General features: G+C 41.9%; 1 protein-coding gene across 2 annotated transcripts in view; it reads right to left on the bottom strand.

The window, feature by feature from the left end:
- Window positions 1–16,147, bottom strand: part of TTC39A (tetratricopeptide repeat domain 39A) — a 44,416-nt gene extending 28,269 nt beyond the window's left edge. The window contains exons 1-2 of one of the 2 annotated variants that reach the window (XM_066556075.1): window positions 16,092–16,147; window positions 5,741–5,845 (exon numbers count right to left, since the gene is read on the bottom strand). In XM_066556075.1, coding sequence (XP_066412172.1) covers window positions 5,741–5,845; window positions 16,092–16,126 — 140 coding nt within the window. In that variant the 5' untranslated portion in view covers window positions 16,127–16,147. Of the gene's footprint in view, window positions 1–5,740; window positions 5,846–7,947; window positions 8,020–16,091 lie in introns of those variants that run through there. The other variant, XM_066556074.1, reaches the window with a different exon arrangement.

Below are 16,147 nucleotides of genomic sequence, written 5' to 3'. Positions count from 1 at the left end.
ATTTTCTTTCAAGGAGAAAGGTGCTCTTGAGGCCAACAATGTGCTCTTGACAAAGACAGGGCTGCATGAAGAGGAGTGTTGCTGCCAGCAGGATGAGAGAGAGGGGCTCCTTCCCGTCTGCACAACACTGGTGAGGCCCCACCTGGAGTGCTGTGCCCAGCTCTGGGCTCCTCAGGGCATGGACACACTCAGGAGCAGGGTGGGGAAGGTGATTAAGGGACTGGAACATCTCTCCTGTGATGAAAGGCCAGGAGAGCTGGGACTGTTCTGGCTGGAAAAGAGAAAGCTCAGGGGGCTCCTATAATATCCAGAAATACCTGAGGGGAAGAAGCAAAGAGGATGGAGCCAGGCTGTTTTCCCTGGTGCCCAGGAACAGGATCAGAGGCAATGGGCACAACATGAAGCACAGGAGGCTCTGGCTGAACATCAGGAAACAATTTTTTTACCGTCAGAGTGACCATGCAGTGGCACACACCACCCTGAAAAGTTGTAGAGTCTGTAATCCTTGGAGACATTCAAAATGGCCCTGCTTGAGTACATGACTTTCTGAGGTGCCTTCCAATCTCATCCCCTCTTATTCTGCAGGGGTTTTTTAATGAGAAAAGCCAGACTTTAAAGACACCTCAATTGATGTAATTACTCATCCCAGAAATACACTTGCCTCCCTAAGTTTTGGTATCTGGACTGGATTGAAAAAAAATATTAATGGATAATTTCAGATAATCCTACATTAATCAATAATCTAATAATTCACTGTGGTGACTTGGGCCTGGTGCTTCCCAGCCCTCACAGTGACGACAAAGGGCTGCTTTTTCCAACACACAGGGCACAGAGCAGGATGGCTGCACTGAAGGAATTTGCAGTGCACATCTTTAAACTTCACTGCAGTCTGTGCTCTGTGGCTGTCCTTAATTCCTACTTGCCCTCACCATCTAAACCAATCTAGCAGAAAAGCTGTTTTGGGAAATATCCTGGTGCCATAAGTGCTGTGAGACCCAGACTGTGCTACCATCCATCTCATTTGCAAGCTAAGAAGAACAGATAGATAATGGAGAAATTACTTTAAAATCCAGTGGAGTTAGGACAGCTCTTTCTTGGCCTTGTAAATCATGATTCTTTCAGTAGACTGATAATGTAAAGTAGAAAAAAATGAACACACTAAAATGCCAGCCTGATGAAGTGTTTCTGTTCATTAGATTATTCATCACCCTCAGTGGGCACAGAAAAACACACTTCATCTTGTATTTACTAAACTAAAACCCTTCCAGAGGCTCAAATTCAAAGCACAGGGAAGTGACTGAAATGGTACGCTTTCAAAATGACAGAAATTTGCTTTCTAAAGCAAAGCAGATAAACATTAAATTCACTGCACTAAAAGGAAAATTGGTACTTTTCACATACATGTGGTGAAGAGGGATTTCCCTCTTCAGTAATTTGTTTCTGAAACAAAACCACCCCTTCCCAAATCAATGGTTTCAGCTATTTTACTTCTAATATTTAAAAGAGATAATAATTAATGTCTATCATTAGCAAACTGGTATTTAGCAACATTCAAATTTGTTCTTTTTATTTCAGGGGTGGAGATGCTGGCAGAAATGCAACTTATCTGTGCTATTTCTATTAACCATTCAATTAAAGTTGCCAGCTACATCCTGGAATATTCCCAGGAGTTTTAAGGCCTGAGTTTCATATGGATGGATACAGAATGAAATGTTATCTTTTTACTTTTCTCCTTTTGATTCCTCAGCAGCAATTTCCTCAGGACTTTGTTGGAGTTAACAAGCCTGTATGACACGAATGCAACAGATATTGTGATTAATGACTTTCCCCAGTAGTTGGTATCACATGACTGAATAAGAGGATTATAAGTAATATCTTTAGGCAGTTATGGAGTTCTGCCACATGCCTCTCCTCCAACTATGGTGCAATCATTGTCCTCTTGCAGCACTGTCCTTTCTTGGAGCTGCTGGAGAACACTTTTATTCCTGCTCTAAAACAAATGCTTAAGTGAGAACAGTCACAGCTTTCCAGCTGAAGTATGAAAATCAAACATCTCGGCTTGGTTTGACCTCAGAATTAACCCAGGGTTAGTAATCTTTTGTGAAAAATAGGACTCAAAATCTTTTCTGCAGATCCTTTAAAGTAATCCAGCAGACAGGACATGCATTCCTAAATTACAGAAACCTCAGATTTAAATCCATATGTTGATTTAGTACCAAGATGCTTCCAACATTTAAAACAAATCCAACAGCACAGAGGGAGAAAGACTCTGCACAGACCAGTCAAGAGTCTGTTCATCCAGGAGGGCTCAAGAGTGAGAGATCAACGCCCAAATCAAACCTGCATCAGGAGAATGTGGTCACAAGGGCCCAAAGGCTTTCCTCATCTTTGATCCCAGGCTCCACCAATGTCTGAACAACCCACTAGACCCATGGCACAGGCTTTCACAGAAATGCTCACATTTGATGAACCAACATTTCTGATAAAAACCCTTTTCCTGCAGGACTCCCCAGTAGCAATAAGTTAACAACCAGCAAGGACCTCTCCAGTCAGCCACCACCACAGCTCCCTTGCTAGCACAAACCACCAGGATGGCCCAAGACAAAAAGCTGTGCTTCAGCAAGAGAATCCCTGAGCCTTTTTAACCAAAGCCATTTTCCAAAGTTCCGAATCTGCTAAGCTCTTCCAGCAAAGAGGTGAAACCAACAATTTAGTTAGGTTTTGCTTGCAATTAATTTATTTACAAAGACTGTAAAAGTTGTGTTCTTCCAGACCTCAGGTATAGAAAAGACAAACTCCCTAGAAATAACAACCTTGCTCTTGTTCATGACATTCCTTACAATAAATAGCTAACCCAGGCTTTGAGGAACATAATTATCCATTCACTGTTTAGAGCTTGACTCTACCTGGGTGTGCTTCCCCCTGTTCTTTCACCACTTCCATTCGACAGTCACATCTGATCTTTGAGAGATCCGCTCCCAGGGAAAGCTTTCAAAGCACACTCATTCTAGAATTAATATTCCACCAAATAACACCAAGTGCTTTTTGGAGTCTATTTTCAGAATAAAGTCAACTGCCTGGAACGAATCACTGTCTTATTATTCCTTTAATACTGCAAGCAGCAACACATGTGGTGCTCTTCATCCAATGGTCCAGATAATTCTGTCACAAATTTATCTTATTTACCACTCTCCCAATGGATCTGATATCACCAAACTATCAGGTGATTATGCCATGTTTTCCTTCAGGATAATTATTAAAATATTAAGCATTTGTCTTGGAGAGGAAGGGAACATCTCACCAGAATCAACCCTTAATTTATTATTGTCTGTTTGCAATTACACAAGGGCTAAAATCCAGTCAGCATTTAATGGATTTACTGCATGTCTTAGGGCTGAGAAGGAAGATGAGATTTTTTCCCCTGCTCCAGTGATTGGACAGTTTCAGTGTTATGCATGTTAACAGTTAACACATTACATACTGAAAATCACTGCTGCGCTTGGTGACTGAACTTTGGGAATTTCTTAAGAGTTTTTGGATGCAGTGTGAGTACTCCATATAAAAGAGAAATTTGATTAAACTTCCTGCAGAAAGCACAACATAATCAGAACCCACTATTGTACAATGATTGTGAATAATAATGAAAACTGACGCTAAAAGCTAAAAGGTAGTTCAGGAAACAAGAAAAGTTACATAACATGAGGCAAAAACACCAGATGTATTTTTTCTATGAAATGAGATCTCTTCTTTATAACGGATTTGTTTTTCTTTGTGATGGATTTGCTTTTCTAACAGGAAAAACAGAGCTTTACCTCAACACAAGTCTAGACACCATCCTCAGATATTTATTTTTAAGCTTCTAGGAAAGCTCTTCTGATTTCTGATTCACACATTGTGCCAAATCTGCTGTCAGTTTCACATGGTACAAATTAGTTGAAAATACTCTTATTGTGGAAGTCAAATGTGAGTAATTTAGTGACTCTGCATTAACATAATACAGAGCAGAGTATCTCCTACACCAGAAGCGTTAGAGCCACGAAAATCTAAGATATTAAGTTTTCCACAAGCATGTAAAAACTGAGAAGCATTTCTCTAAACATTGATAGTATGTTTATGGACTGTGAAAACTAATTTCAAATCTCAGCACATCCAAAAGGAACAGTGAGGAACTGGTGGCTCTGAAAGAAAACACTCAGGACTACCACATGTGCCCACTCTACAACTCTTCTCATTCCTGAAGAGATGGAGTGTGTCCATAATGGATTTCATCTGTGGGGAAATTCAGCATCCTGTTTCTTCACTGCACTCACAAAGATCATAAGTCTCTATTTCCTTCAGTGCCAAAGGCAACAGGAATAAGGGCCTCCTCATAACAACGGGCTAAAATGAAAAATTAGCTTCAAAATGGTTTTGCAGTGTGGGATAGAGTCAGGTACAGAAAGAGAATCAGCTCATGAAATAATGTTCTGCAGAGCCCAACAAAAGCTGAATGAAAACCATATGCAACAGAAGAAAAATGGATTTACAGAAAAAAACAACCCATAGCTTTTGCAGTGTTTTGGAAACCTGCTGCAAATAAAATATCCCCTTATTTTATGCTAAGCACTGAGTGAGCCTTCCCAGATGGGCAGAGAGGCTTTACTGTCAGGATTTAATGAAAATACAGTTATTTAATATAACTGTATAATATAATAATATAAATACAGTTATTCTTCTCATTTTTATTATATCTTCTGATAATACATAAATGCTAAACAACTTTGCTGTGAATAAACCCAGCATTACTTAAACAGCTGATGCTACAATTTATCATTAATCTTTCCCAGAGTGTATTTACATGGCTAAACTACAGATTCTGGCATCAAATATGAGACTAATACCTCAGCAAAGAAGATATGTAGCATTCATTGTAGTTACTCCTGGTGTATACCAAATTCACACTATGAATTTTACTTCTTTCATATTCCAGTGTCCCGGAATAAGGCATGATGCAATTTGCTGGTGGCTCAAAAATAAATGGAGCAAATTGGGTGGGTGGGGGAGAAATTTAAATTAACCACAGACTTCAACAAGCTAAGAACACAGGTAACTTCAGGACAGGGTATGACAGATCACAGACATTGTAAAGACACAACAATTTTTAGGAACTATTTCATGACCTCATTGCTTGCAGCTGGGCCACTCATTACACGTTGGGCTGCAACATAATTAGGAAACAGAGTGCATGACCACAACACTGACTTGCAAAATAAGCTGTGAGAAAGTTTCTGCAAATGGTTACAACAACAAAGAAAGAGTTGATACCTAATATTTCTCAAAACTTCAAATGATGGTCAGTTACTCAGTTAGAGACATAACTATAATTATTCAGATTCTCACAGTGTGCAGAAAAATATGGGAAAGAAGACAAAAATTAAATGTGACAGAAGATGGTTTTTACTCTTCCAGGAGGAAGAATATCACATACTGCACTACAGCTGAGGACATCAATTTTAGAAGACAAATAAGTGCTTTACACTTGTATGAGTAAATAACAAGATTTTATTTACTCACACGAGTGTAAAGCACTTATCAGTCTTCCCCAAAACTTAACACATTAACTTACCCCTCCCTTCTGAACCAAAACCCTACTGACTTATCAACTATTAAGAGAGAACTAGCTGTCTGGTCAAAATCTCCTGAGAGATGGTGAAGCAAACTAAAATAAACAGAGAAAAAGTAAGAAGTCTTATCAACTTACTTTGCTTGTAGAGAAGCCAAAGCATCTGAGAACTTGTTGTTAAGAAATAAATCCAGAGCTGCCATACATTCACGCAGTGCCACGTTGAGGTCTGACGTAGATGACCTGCCAGAAGAGATAACAAGCTCAGCACATCTGTTCTCCTTCTACCACTGCATTATTGCTGCACTTGAACCCCCCTTCCTCAATTCCAGATTTATTCCCTTGCATAACCTACTATTTTATCTTAAGTGATTACAAAAAGTAAAAGTGACTGCTATTATGTTTGTGGATTTGGGGTTTTGGAGGTTTTTTTAAACTATGCTGTCACCAAGTAACATGTGAAAGAGACTGAAGTTTTTTTCTGAAAAAAAGCCAAACCAAACTGCACGTACTTTGTGGTAAGACCCTGGACATGGTGAATTTGCCATGTGGGAGCACAGCAATTTGATGAGCTCAGGTACCAAAAACACAGAAGCACTGGGTGACAATGCACATCTCATTGTAAGGCTGCCAGACTCCAGCTGGTGACATCATGATCATGTTATCACTTTAAGGATGAGACATTGTCAATCTGCATCAGAATATTACACCAACTGCTGCTGGAACATCTGCCTTCATTCAGCTCATGTTCAGAGTGGTGCCTGAGCAACAAATCACTACAAACTCACAGGTGGGTTACAATTTCCCATTGTGCATATTTGTGGGAACATCACTGTCTCTAAGAAGTGCCACTGCACTCAGAATAAATTACTGTGGTATCTCAAAGTCAGAAGACTCTCAGTGACTTACTCTGGCTGTACTTTTCTCCTTTACAACATTCAGATGTCAGCCTGACCTGTCACAAGGCTTCTCAGCTGGTCTTTAGGGTTACTGACAACAGGATAATACAGACCAGCTGAGTTAGTTTGGCCCAAGTTCATCACCACCAGAACTGGACAAAAAAAAAAATCCACAAAAGAAACAATAAAGCCTTGCACTAATGAAGTTAAAGTTAAGGTCACCTAGCCAGTGTTAGGACAGTTGAAACATCTGCATCTAATGATCAAAGAGCTCCACTGCACTAATATATTGTATACAAGCATGTACAAAACATCCTCCAAAATACAAACAAATCCTCACCATGTTCCTGATTCTGAACAGCTCTAAATAATGTGATCTATCTTGTGACTTAGAAACTGTGTTAGCTCCTTAAAAAGTAGCACAACACAGAATGCTGAAAGGAAAACCAGATAGCAAAGTCCTGATAACATCTTAAGGAAAAGGCAGGGGAGCACAGCACAAGCAGATAGCATCAGTAATAACCACCCACTGCAGCAGTGGTTTGGTTTTGGTTTCACAAATAATGACTGCAAAGAAATAAAGAGTTTATATAAACAAAAAGCAGGACTTTAAATTTGAGAGAAACACTATGTGACACTGTTCCTAGTGGCTTTGTCATCACAACTTCAGCTACACTGCAAATCCTTTTGCACCCAAGACACTCTGTGAGTGCTTTGCAAGCATTGATTAACCAAGTTTTGGCATCCGCCTCATACAAAATGCAATATCATGTCTGCCTACTCTGAGCTATTCTGAGCCCTGCTTAATAATTAAAACTTGGTCAATTATTGCTTATTGTATTAAAGCTCCTACCTTCCTGGTTTTAAATCTGTGTCCCTGAACCAAGTAACATATTTAACAATAAAGCACACCTTCACCTGTTTTAAAATATTTAGACTTACTAGCATTTTACCTGAGTTTTTTGTTTTTTCGTTTCTTGTCATGCAGCAGAATTACCCCATTCAATACAAATAAACCTTTTCAAAATGTTCCTTTGAAACAGAAAGATGACAAAGAACAAAACCACTGCTGAAGCTCAAAGCAGAAATAAGATACTGTAATTATTGGCATCTTTTCTGGAATAACAATACACACTGCTACCCACAGCAGCAGCAGCAGAAACACAAGCAGCACATTTCCCTCATACTCCAAGGAAACCTGCCACAGGATGCAGCTCCCAAGTCAAGGGCTTAAGACCTGGGTAAAATACACACCTCACATAAATGCTACGAACCATCACTTGCTCCTGTTAACAATAGGGCAGAAATACTTTAGGCTCGAGGGTGCTCAGCATTTTAGCAAACTGATTAGTCATGCTTCAGTGGGCTGCAGATTCCTCCTGCTTCCAACAGCAGGACCAGAACTGCCTCTAAGCCAAACGCAAAATGCTGCGTGCTGCTACTCACCTCTCTGCTGAGTGTCCTGCGTGTTCTGACATAGTCATTGTAAGCCCACTCAGCTTTTAGGCTCGACCATCGGCAGCACTCGGTGCTCCGGAGCCAGCTGCGAGCGACAGCCCCGGGGGGAGCGCAGGGCAGCGCCTGCTGCGGCACCACCCTGCGATTGGACACTGCCGCGGGAACGGGAGCACCGCTAATGCACCGGCCACATCCTACAAACCCTGCTTCGGAGGCCAGGCCGTGCCACAGCGGGGCTCGTGTGCCACGGGATCCAAATGCAGCTGGATACCTCCAGCGTAGGAGGGGCTGGCTGGCAGCTGCCAGCCGATCTCTGATCTGCAGACCTGTCTGGAATGAGCAGCAGCAGCAGCAGCCACCTTTCCTCCTGTCCAAACCAGGCAGAAGCCAAATCCCCTTGTAATTACAGACCTGAAACAACAAGAATTACTGCATGTGGCAGTGGCCCACATCAGAAAGCTGCGAACCAGAACGGAGAGCCAAACGAGAGCAGCTGACAGGCGGCACTCAGGCAGTAATTGCTGTGAATGTGAGAACCACGCAGGCGAGAGACACAAGCAAGTGCTTCTTCCCAGCAAGGATTCTCCACAAAACAGGCTCCAACCCCGCAGCCAAACTGCTGCTTCTCGTTAGTTCCTGTACCTTTGGGAGGAACTGAGACGTTACACGCTCTTTGTAACAATCTCTCTTTAATGCCATGGAAAATGAGGCGAGTTGGCACTAACAGTTTAATCAGGGGAGTGAGTGCATCTGGCTGATTTTGCCCAAAACGCAACAGTGAATTCCCCTGAACTGCTTTGCTGGCACATCAGCTGTACCAGCCCTGCACACAACTACAAGCAGCATTACCAGTCCTTCCACTCATTACAAGAGCTGGACTGTGGAAGTTGATCAGCCATGATCTACTTACATAAATTAGTTTCTCCAAGAGCATCTAATGGCAGAAGTTATCTGTTTGCTAGATTACCCAAAGCAGAACCAATAATGAAGACATACACTGCAGAAGGAAGACCCAAAAATGATAAACTAGCAAAGGACAATTCCAGGAAGGTACTCTGAATCCATTAACATACCTGATTAAATCTCTTTCTGGATTTATGGCATCCTGTACAGAAAAGCCTGTGCTGCATTTGGTACAAAAATTACTGTAATAGATCCACAGGCTGCCCCAATAATGACTCCATTTCATGTTCCTAACAGCATTGGGTACCTGGGCCACAGCAGGAGATAAAAGACATTACCGGGTTTTTTTTCCCTAGTAGGGAATAGCTACTGGTTACAACCCAAAATTAACTGGCTGGTTCCATGGCAGGATCACAGGCTACCCTGAAAAGGTTTCTCATCATTCTCACTAGATGTTTGTACAATTTCTAATTAATACTGTATTCTCCAAAAAGTCCTTAAAGCCCTGTTTGGTGAAGGCTCTAGCTGTCTCTGCCAAGTTCTTCAAGACTTGATTTGGCAGGTTTTTATTTGAAAACTACTTCTCTAGAAACAACTATATGCTCAGACAACCTTCAGTCTGCAACCTCCCCTTCCCCACATATACGTATGTTTTAAGTAAACAAATGTAAAAAACTCAGATCTGAAATATTTCCACATTTAGGCCATTTCCCGGCTGGTTTTACAAGGTTCTTTCCTTCCTTGCTTTTGGGCAGCAGGTTTTGCAAGGACAGTCATACGGTTCTTCTTGTGGTTTTGTTATTCATGAAATCGTTGTGCTCTGCCCCAGGGACCACGAGTGGGGTTGCTTCACAAATCACAACCACAGCATATCCTGGGAGTTGCAGCAAGAACTGCTCTCCTTACTCTGCTGCATCCCCATTGTCTCTAGCTGGAAACACAGTTCCTTGGAATATCCCAGGCAATGCCCCTTTTACTTAAGCACCAGATCCCTTCTATGTCAACAGCAGTATCAAACAAAATGAATAAGCAGAAATAAGCAAAACTAAAATCTGGAATACTAATGAACAGTAAAACATCTTAAAAAAATGTTTTCCACTGTCAAAAGGAAAGAGACACACGATTTTTGAGCATGGGAGTTACCATATTTATGCATAATTTTATTTCACTGTCTGCATGATGTTGGCTGGTTTCTTACTATGACTTTGCAGTGCATAAGCTTTGTGATTTGTCACTGGGTTTACAGACTTCTTCAATAAAAATAGCATCTTGAACCTTTTACTGTGCAAAATTCTAAAGTACTCAGCCTCAGTAATTACCAGAACTTTACAAAGAAAGGTAAGTCTGAGGTTTGTGCCTTTGTAGTAATGCTTTTAATAGTAATTCAAGAGCTCCTTCAGTACTGTGAAACATTAAAAGCAAGTTAAATCAGTGATATCCTAAAATATGGATGCATTTCTCTGCCAAATCTACCTTATCTGCATAAGTCAGCTGTGGTTGCGTGCATGGGTAACTTCATTTGGAGGAGGAGAACAAAATACAAAGAATCAAACACCATTTAAGCTTCACCAGTGCTAACACTTCAATCATTCGCAGACGTGGGAACTTCCCAAAGCACATTTCAAAGGCCTCAGTTTCAGTGTTAAGGAAACTTCCCTGTCTGAGCATCCAGGAGCCACTGGCAGTCACACTCCCATCACCTGAGCTGGGGCCAAAGCCCCTTCACAGCTGCACATCCCACACAGTGACACAGTGAGACAGGCTCCGCCTCAAGTTTCCCATAACAGTGTCTCAGATGTCTCAATCCTTCAAATTATTTCATCTTGGTGCAGTAACAAAATAACAGCTTCAGCTGGTGCCTCTGAGGAGGGACTCTGAACCAAGGAACCCCCAGGCTTTTATCCCCTCACAGTCTAAGCAGGGAAAAGTCTGGGGGTCTTCATCCCCTGCTGTGTCCCCAGGTGCTCCTCCCTGTGCCCTTTGTCATGCAAAGGTTCAGCAGCTCACATCCCATGGTACCATCACCGACGCCAGGGTGTCCTTCCCACTGCCCGTTTTCAAAAAGATATAGAAACATGGAAATTCTTGCCATGACACCATTTTCTGTCCTCCTAATGCTGGATAATCACAGGGACATCAGGAGATAGCAGGGTACACCTTTTCCAGTTCTCCACATCATTCCTAAACTCACTACTACTTTTCTAAATAGTTGACTTTGAGCAACACTGCACTACAAGTTGTCAGCCTGAAAAAAATCTCAACATTCAAAGAGAACAAAAACCACAACACTTGGGAAGAATTCTTTTCTTCTGCGAGCATTTCCAAACCCACATGAGATCAGAAATAATCTTGCATGAAAAGAACAAATAAGCAGTTCTCACAATAATTTGTTACTATTCAGTTTTCAGACAATACAGAAACATCTTCATAATTCAAAAGCAAGTAAGTTAATGCAAGAAAATTAATTCTCCCATATCCCTTCCTGTTCTATGTGCCAAGCTGTTAATACCTCAGCATTTATCTTTCTGTGTTCCTGAACACTTTTCTGGCCCATGTCTAAGACTCCTCAGTGCTGCAGAAATGCCATTACTTCAACAACAAAAGTAACTGGAAAGATTTCAATATTCATGTTCTCCAAATATTCTGCATAGAAACACAACAGTGATACAACTCTGGAATTCATAGTATTTCAAGTTGTACATGGAGTATGACACCATTTATTTTTGAAGTTAATTCAGCTCTCAAATCACTGAGTTATTGATGCCTCAGCAATGTCAAAGGTCTTTTAAAAAGCTCTTCCATTCCAGCAAAAGCTCACAAATCAAAGGGTTGTGACAAAGCAGTGCAGTGAGCAGCACAAAGACCAGGGAATTGGCAGAGAATCGTGTTCTGCCCTTGGTCCCATCATGTTTAACTTGGACCAAGCAGGATCTAGTTTGCATTAGGCTCACAGTTCTCATCCTGTATTTGAATGGGCAAACAGTGCAATAAATTCATTAAGATAGGTTTGTTCAGACAAATAAAATGTCGGGGGTGTCATTTCTACTGTTCCCTTTCCTTGTTGTGCTGCCATGGCTGCTCAGAGGGTGAAATGCACCACCGTGGGTGAGCACTCCCAGTCAGCAGAACTGCCTGCATCAGACAGAACGAAAATATATGAAAAGACACACAATCCAGTCTGGGATATTACAAAAATAAGCCCAAACATCCTGCAACACCACTGATCTATTGGAATGTACAAGGAAAAGGTTACCTCACACAGGATCAACACTGAAATAAAACAAATATATTCAGCATTACAGAAATTAACAGTATTGCTGCAATTAGGAGTAAATTTTCATCATAAATCACACCACAGTAATTTTAGCAAGCTTTAATAGCTCCTCTTTTTAAATTCAGATGATCTACAATCTTTGTCACTTTGAAGGGTAAGTGTGATTGATATCATTCCATTTGGGGATTTTAAGGGTCTTTAGACAACCTTATAATACCCACTTGCTCTTTTTTCTAAGTCCTCTGACTTTTCAGTTTTCCTGCCTCTGGTCCACCTACACTTCTGACATAGTTACTCTCAATTTTTAAAGGTCTAATTCTCATCTCACTAAAATTAATGAGAAAAAAAAAATCAGCAAGAGCTGCACTACACCACTACCATGCAGTGGTACTGAGCACATTTAGGTACCCAGAAAACAAAAAAAATAAAGCATAAAGCAAAATGCAAAGTTACTCTGCTGTGTTCATGGTAAGAAGCCAGACAAAATCTGTGAGATTTGCTTTTCCTAGGGACTGCAAGGTCAGGGTAGAGATCTGTATTACTTCTGAAATCAGACTGGGTGAGGCTTAGGAAGGGAAGTCAGGTAATTCCCTCTTTTGGTTGGATTCTGCACTTATCAGCAATGATAAAGGCTGGCTAGGAAACAAGAGAGCTACCTGGGCATGTCTGGTTTGTACTCGTTTATGCTGACTTACTTCACTTCTTTCAGACTTCAGCGTGGTGACCAACGTAGACAGGATGAAACACACATTCTGGCCCAAAAAGCATTTTCCTGCAGTACTTCATGTGAGTTGAAATGCTTCTTTGTTTGGTTTTATTTCATTTGGTTGGATTTGGGTTTTGTGTTTGGTTGTTTGGTTTTTTTTTTCATTAAATCTAAGCAAAGTTTTTTCAAAATAAATTACTCTGTAACATGTTTTGCTGCAACTTAAAAAAAAAAAAATCATGCTTTTTAAAATCATTCCACTGCTGAACAGTATCTTAAGCTCCCATAGAAATAATATATAGGAATGACACAAAATACTTGAACAAATAGGGGATTGCTGCTTTGCCTTTAATCATTGCTTTATGTGACATTACAGATTATGTTTCCCTGAGAGCTTCCAACAGCCTGAGTTTATTCTTCAGAAGTCACCTGCAAAGCATACTTCACAGCACCTTGATCACTAACAATGGCACCTTCTCTCCAATTCAGTAAAAATTCAAGCATGGCACTTCAATACACCTTTACAGTTCTTTGAACCTGCCCACTGAATCAATACTCAAGAACAGAAAAAGAAGTACCGGTAGAAAGTTGCCTTGGCACTCAGCATTGCCAAGGCCTTTTTGAAGAGTTATTCTTTGGCACAGTGGCTCCAAGAAGAAAATAGTTATTATTCTTTCCATTTCAGAGTGCAAAATCAACTAAGCAAACTACCTGAGGAGAAAAAACAAAGCAAACCAAAACAAGTGAGGCTGATGCTGAACTCGGATTCACGGATTCAGTGAGACTGGGATCTTTCTGTCAATTTTTCCCTTTCTGACAGGAAACAAGGATTGGTAAAAAGTAAGTTTTAATGCAGATGCAGTGAGAAGATTTCATCCGTTCAGGATGGCAATTTTAGTTAGAAAGAAATGTAAAATGACATCCAAATTCAGTACTGCATTCTGTTTGATATACAGCTGAGGCTCCAGCCATTGAGTCAAGTGTATCTGAATGACCATCCTAAGACTGAGACTTTCTTCTGACAATTGCTTTTTCACAACAGATGACTGAAAGTTTTATTATCAAGTTGAAGACAACAGCTGAAAATCTCTAAAATGGGAGGTCATTTTTCATCACCCCTGCTCAAATACCTGTTTACTTTTCAGTTCCAATCATTCCACTAGATCATTTTTCCTCCAACTATGATCTGATAATCTCAATCTATTCCCAAAACACACATGATACCTAAAGAAACCACAAATTCAGATCTGTGGAAACACTGTCTGGGAGCTTCATTGGGATTTTAAAGGACTGATTTAAGTAAAATGTGGGCTACAATAAGGAAATAGTAATTTTTTTCCCACAAACTAGCCAAAATCCTCATAGATCTTTTCAACACTTTGTAGCACAGTACTGGAAACACCTGAATCCCTTTAGATCCCAGTGCAGTATCACCCTGGAATGGGAGAGCTGGTTCCAGCAGATGGAGCTCCAGAAAGGCAATGAGGAGCCAGCACCAAGAGCTCCAGCAGCTTCAGTAATGCAGACTTTCGGAACAACCTGCCCAACCTGGAAAATTCACCCAGCTCCCTCCTGCTTCTAAATATTTCTGCACACTTAGTTCCCCACGCTCAGAACTTCCTGAAACACAATGCAACTGCAGTCCCTCAGCCTGCTGCTACTGTCAGTGCAAACACAGCACCTGGAGGTCATTTAATGGTGTCATTTAACATCATTATTACAAACACACAGCCCACCTCTCCAGCCTGGAGTTAAAAAATATTTTTAAACTTCCTGGGCCATCCGTTAAAGAATTATCAAGATAGAGCATGGCAATAAAATTATATAAAGCTCTTAAAAACTACAGAATCATAGAATTCACAGGGCTGGAAAGGACCTTGAAGGTTATCTCATTCCAAACCTGTGCTGTGGGCAGGCACACCTTCCACTACGCAAAGTTGCTCAGAGCCCCATCCAACCAGTCCCTAAATACTTCCAGGTAGGGGTTATATATATAAATACTAATAGACAGGTCATTTTTGATCATTAGCAAGTCTAGCACTCTAGATTTTTAAATCCCAGAGGACTTTGCTGCTTTAAATGCCACTAGACCACCTTCTTTGATCTCTGTAAAAACTCTAACATTAATATCAACGCCACCAAAAAGCACTATTGTACTAAAGCTTCTATAATCTAAAGTTCAGGAAATGGTTTTTCCCATCATGGTTTCTTCAGCAGAAATAAAGTCTCAGGTAAATGTTTGCTGTTTTCAACTTTAAGATAAAGGGAAAGTGTGCAGCCAGAGAGAGCACACCACTGCTCCAAACACCTGATGAAGAACCATGAACAGAGCCATTACCATTCTTCTAAGCAGCAAACTTCTCCAACAACTGCACTTTTAAAAGCTTCTACTCCTGCACAGATGATTATAAATGTCTTATGTCAAATACAGAATCCACAAGCTGACCTTTAACGAAGCCACGTCTAAAATTTAACATACCATCATCATGGCGGAAGAATGTTATTTGCAGACTGATTCAGCTTTGAAGAAACAACTCTCACACGCACACAATAGAAGTTTATGTATTTTAGGGGCAGTGGGAGTGCACACCTGGAATGGAGAAAGTTATCCACCTGCAGTTCCCTCTTGAGGGTGAGCAAGAGGATATTGAGTTACAGGGTAAAGAACAGCCTTTCGCTGTCAAGGTGTGTTGCAAGCTGCACAAACAGGAGCTCAAGCAAAAGGACCTGGTCTTCCACAGACATGGCACGCTCTTCAGCAACCCTTTGAAGCCCAAAGGCAATTTGCATATAACTACTGAAGGGCTGCTGCGCAGGTATGTAATTAGCTCAAGCTGACGCTCTTGTCTAAGAAAAAAGAAACCCCCCTCAAAGTGCAAGAACCAGCTTGTGCCCGCGCAGTGGCTCAGCCGGCACAGGTGGGCACGGTCCCTGCCCACATCGGGGTCAGCCCGGTGGCCGGAGCGGTCCGCGGCATGGCCCGGTCGGTCCCGGCCCGGTCGGTCCCGGCCCACGGCCGCAGGCGGCTCCGGCCCCAGCCCCGAGCGGCGGTCGGGTCAGCGCGGGGGCCCGACCTGCCCTCAGCGGCTGCAGCGCCCGGAACCCCACCGCCCTCACACCGTCCCGCGGCCGGCCCCTCCGCTCCGGCCCCTCCTCCCGCCCGGGCCGGAGCATCCCCAGAGCCCGGCGGAGGCGGCGCTGCCCCCGGCGACCCCCGGCCCGGCCCCCCGGCCCGCCCCAGCCGCGTACCGAGCACCGGCGCTGCCGGCCGGCTGGGCGTCCATGGAGGCGTCGCGACGGGCAGC

Source organism: Molothrus aeneus, chromosome 9 (assembly GCF_037042795.1).
Source record: "Molothrus aeneus isolate 106 chromosome 9, BPBGC_Maene_1.0, whole genome shotgun sequence".
Lineage (NCBI taxonomy): Eukaryota > Metazoa > Chordata > Aves > Passeriformes > Icteridae > Molothrus > Molothrus aeneus.
Note: the sequence above shows the minus strand (reverse complement) of the source record. Positions and strands in the feature narration are given on the sequence as shown.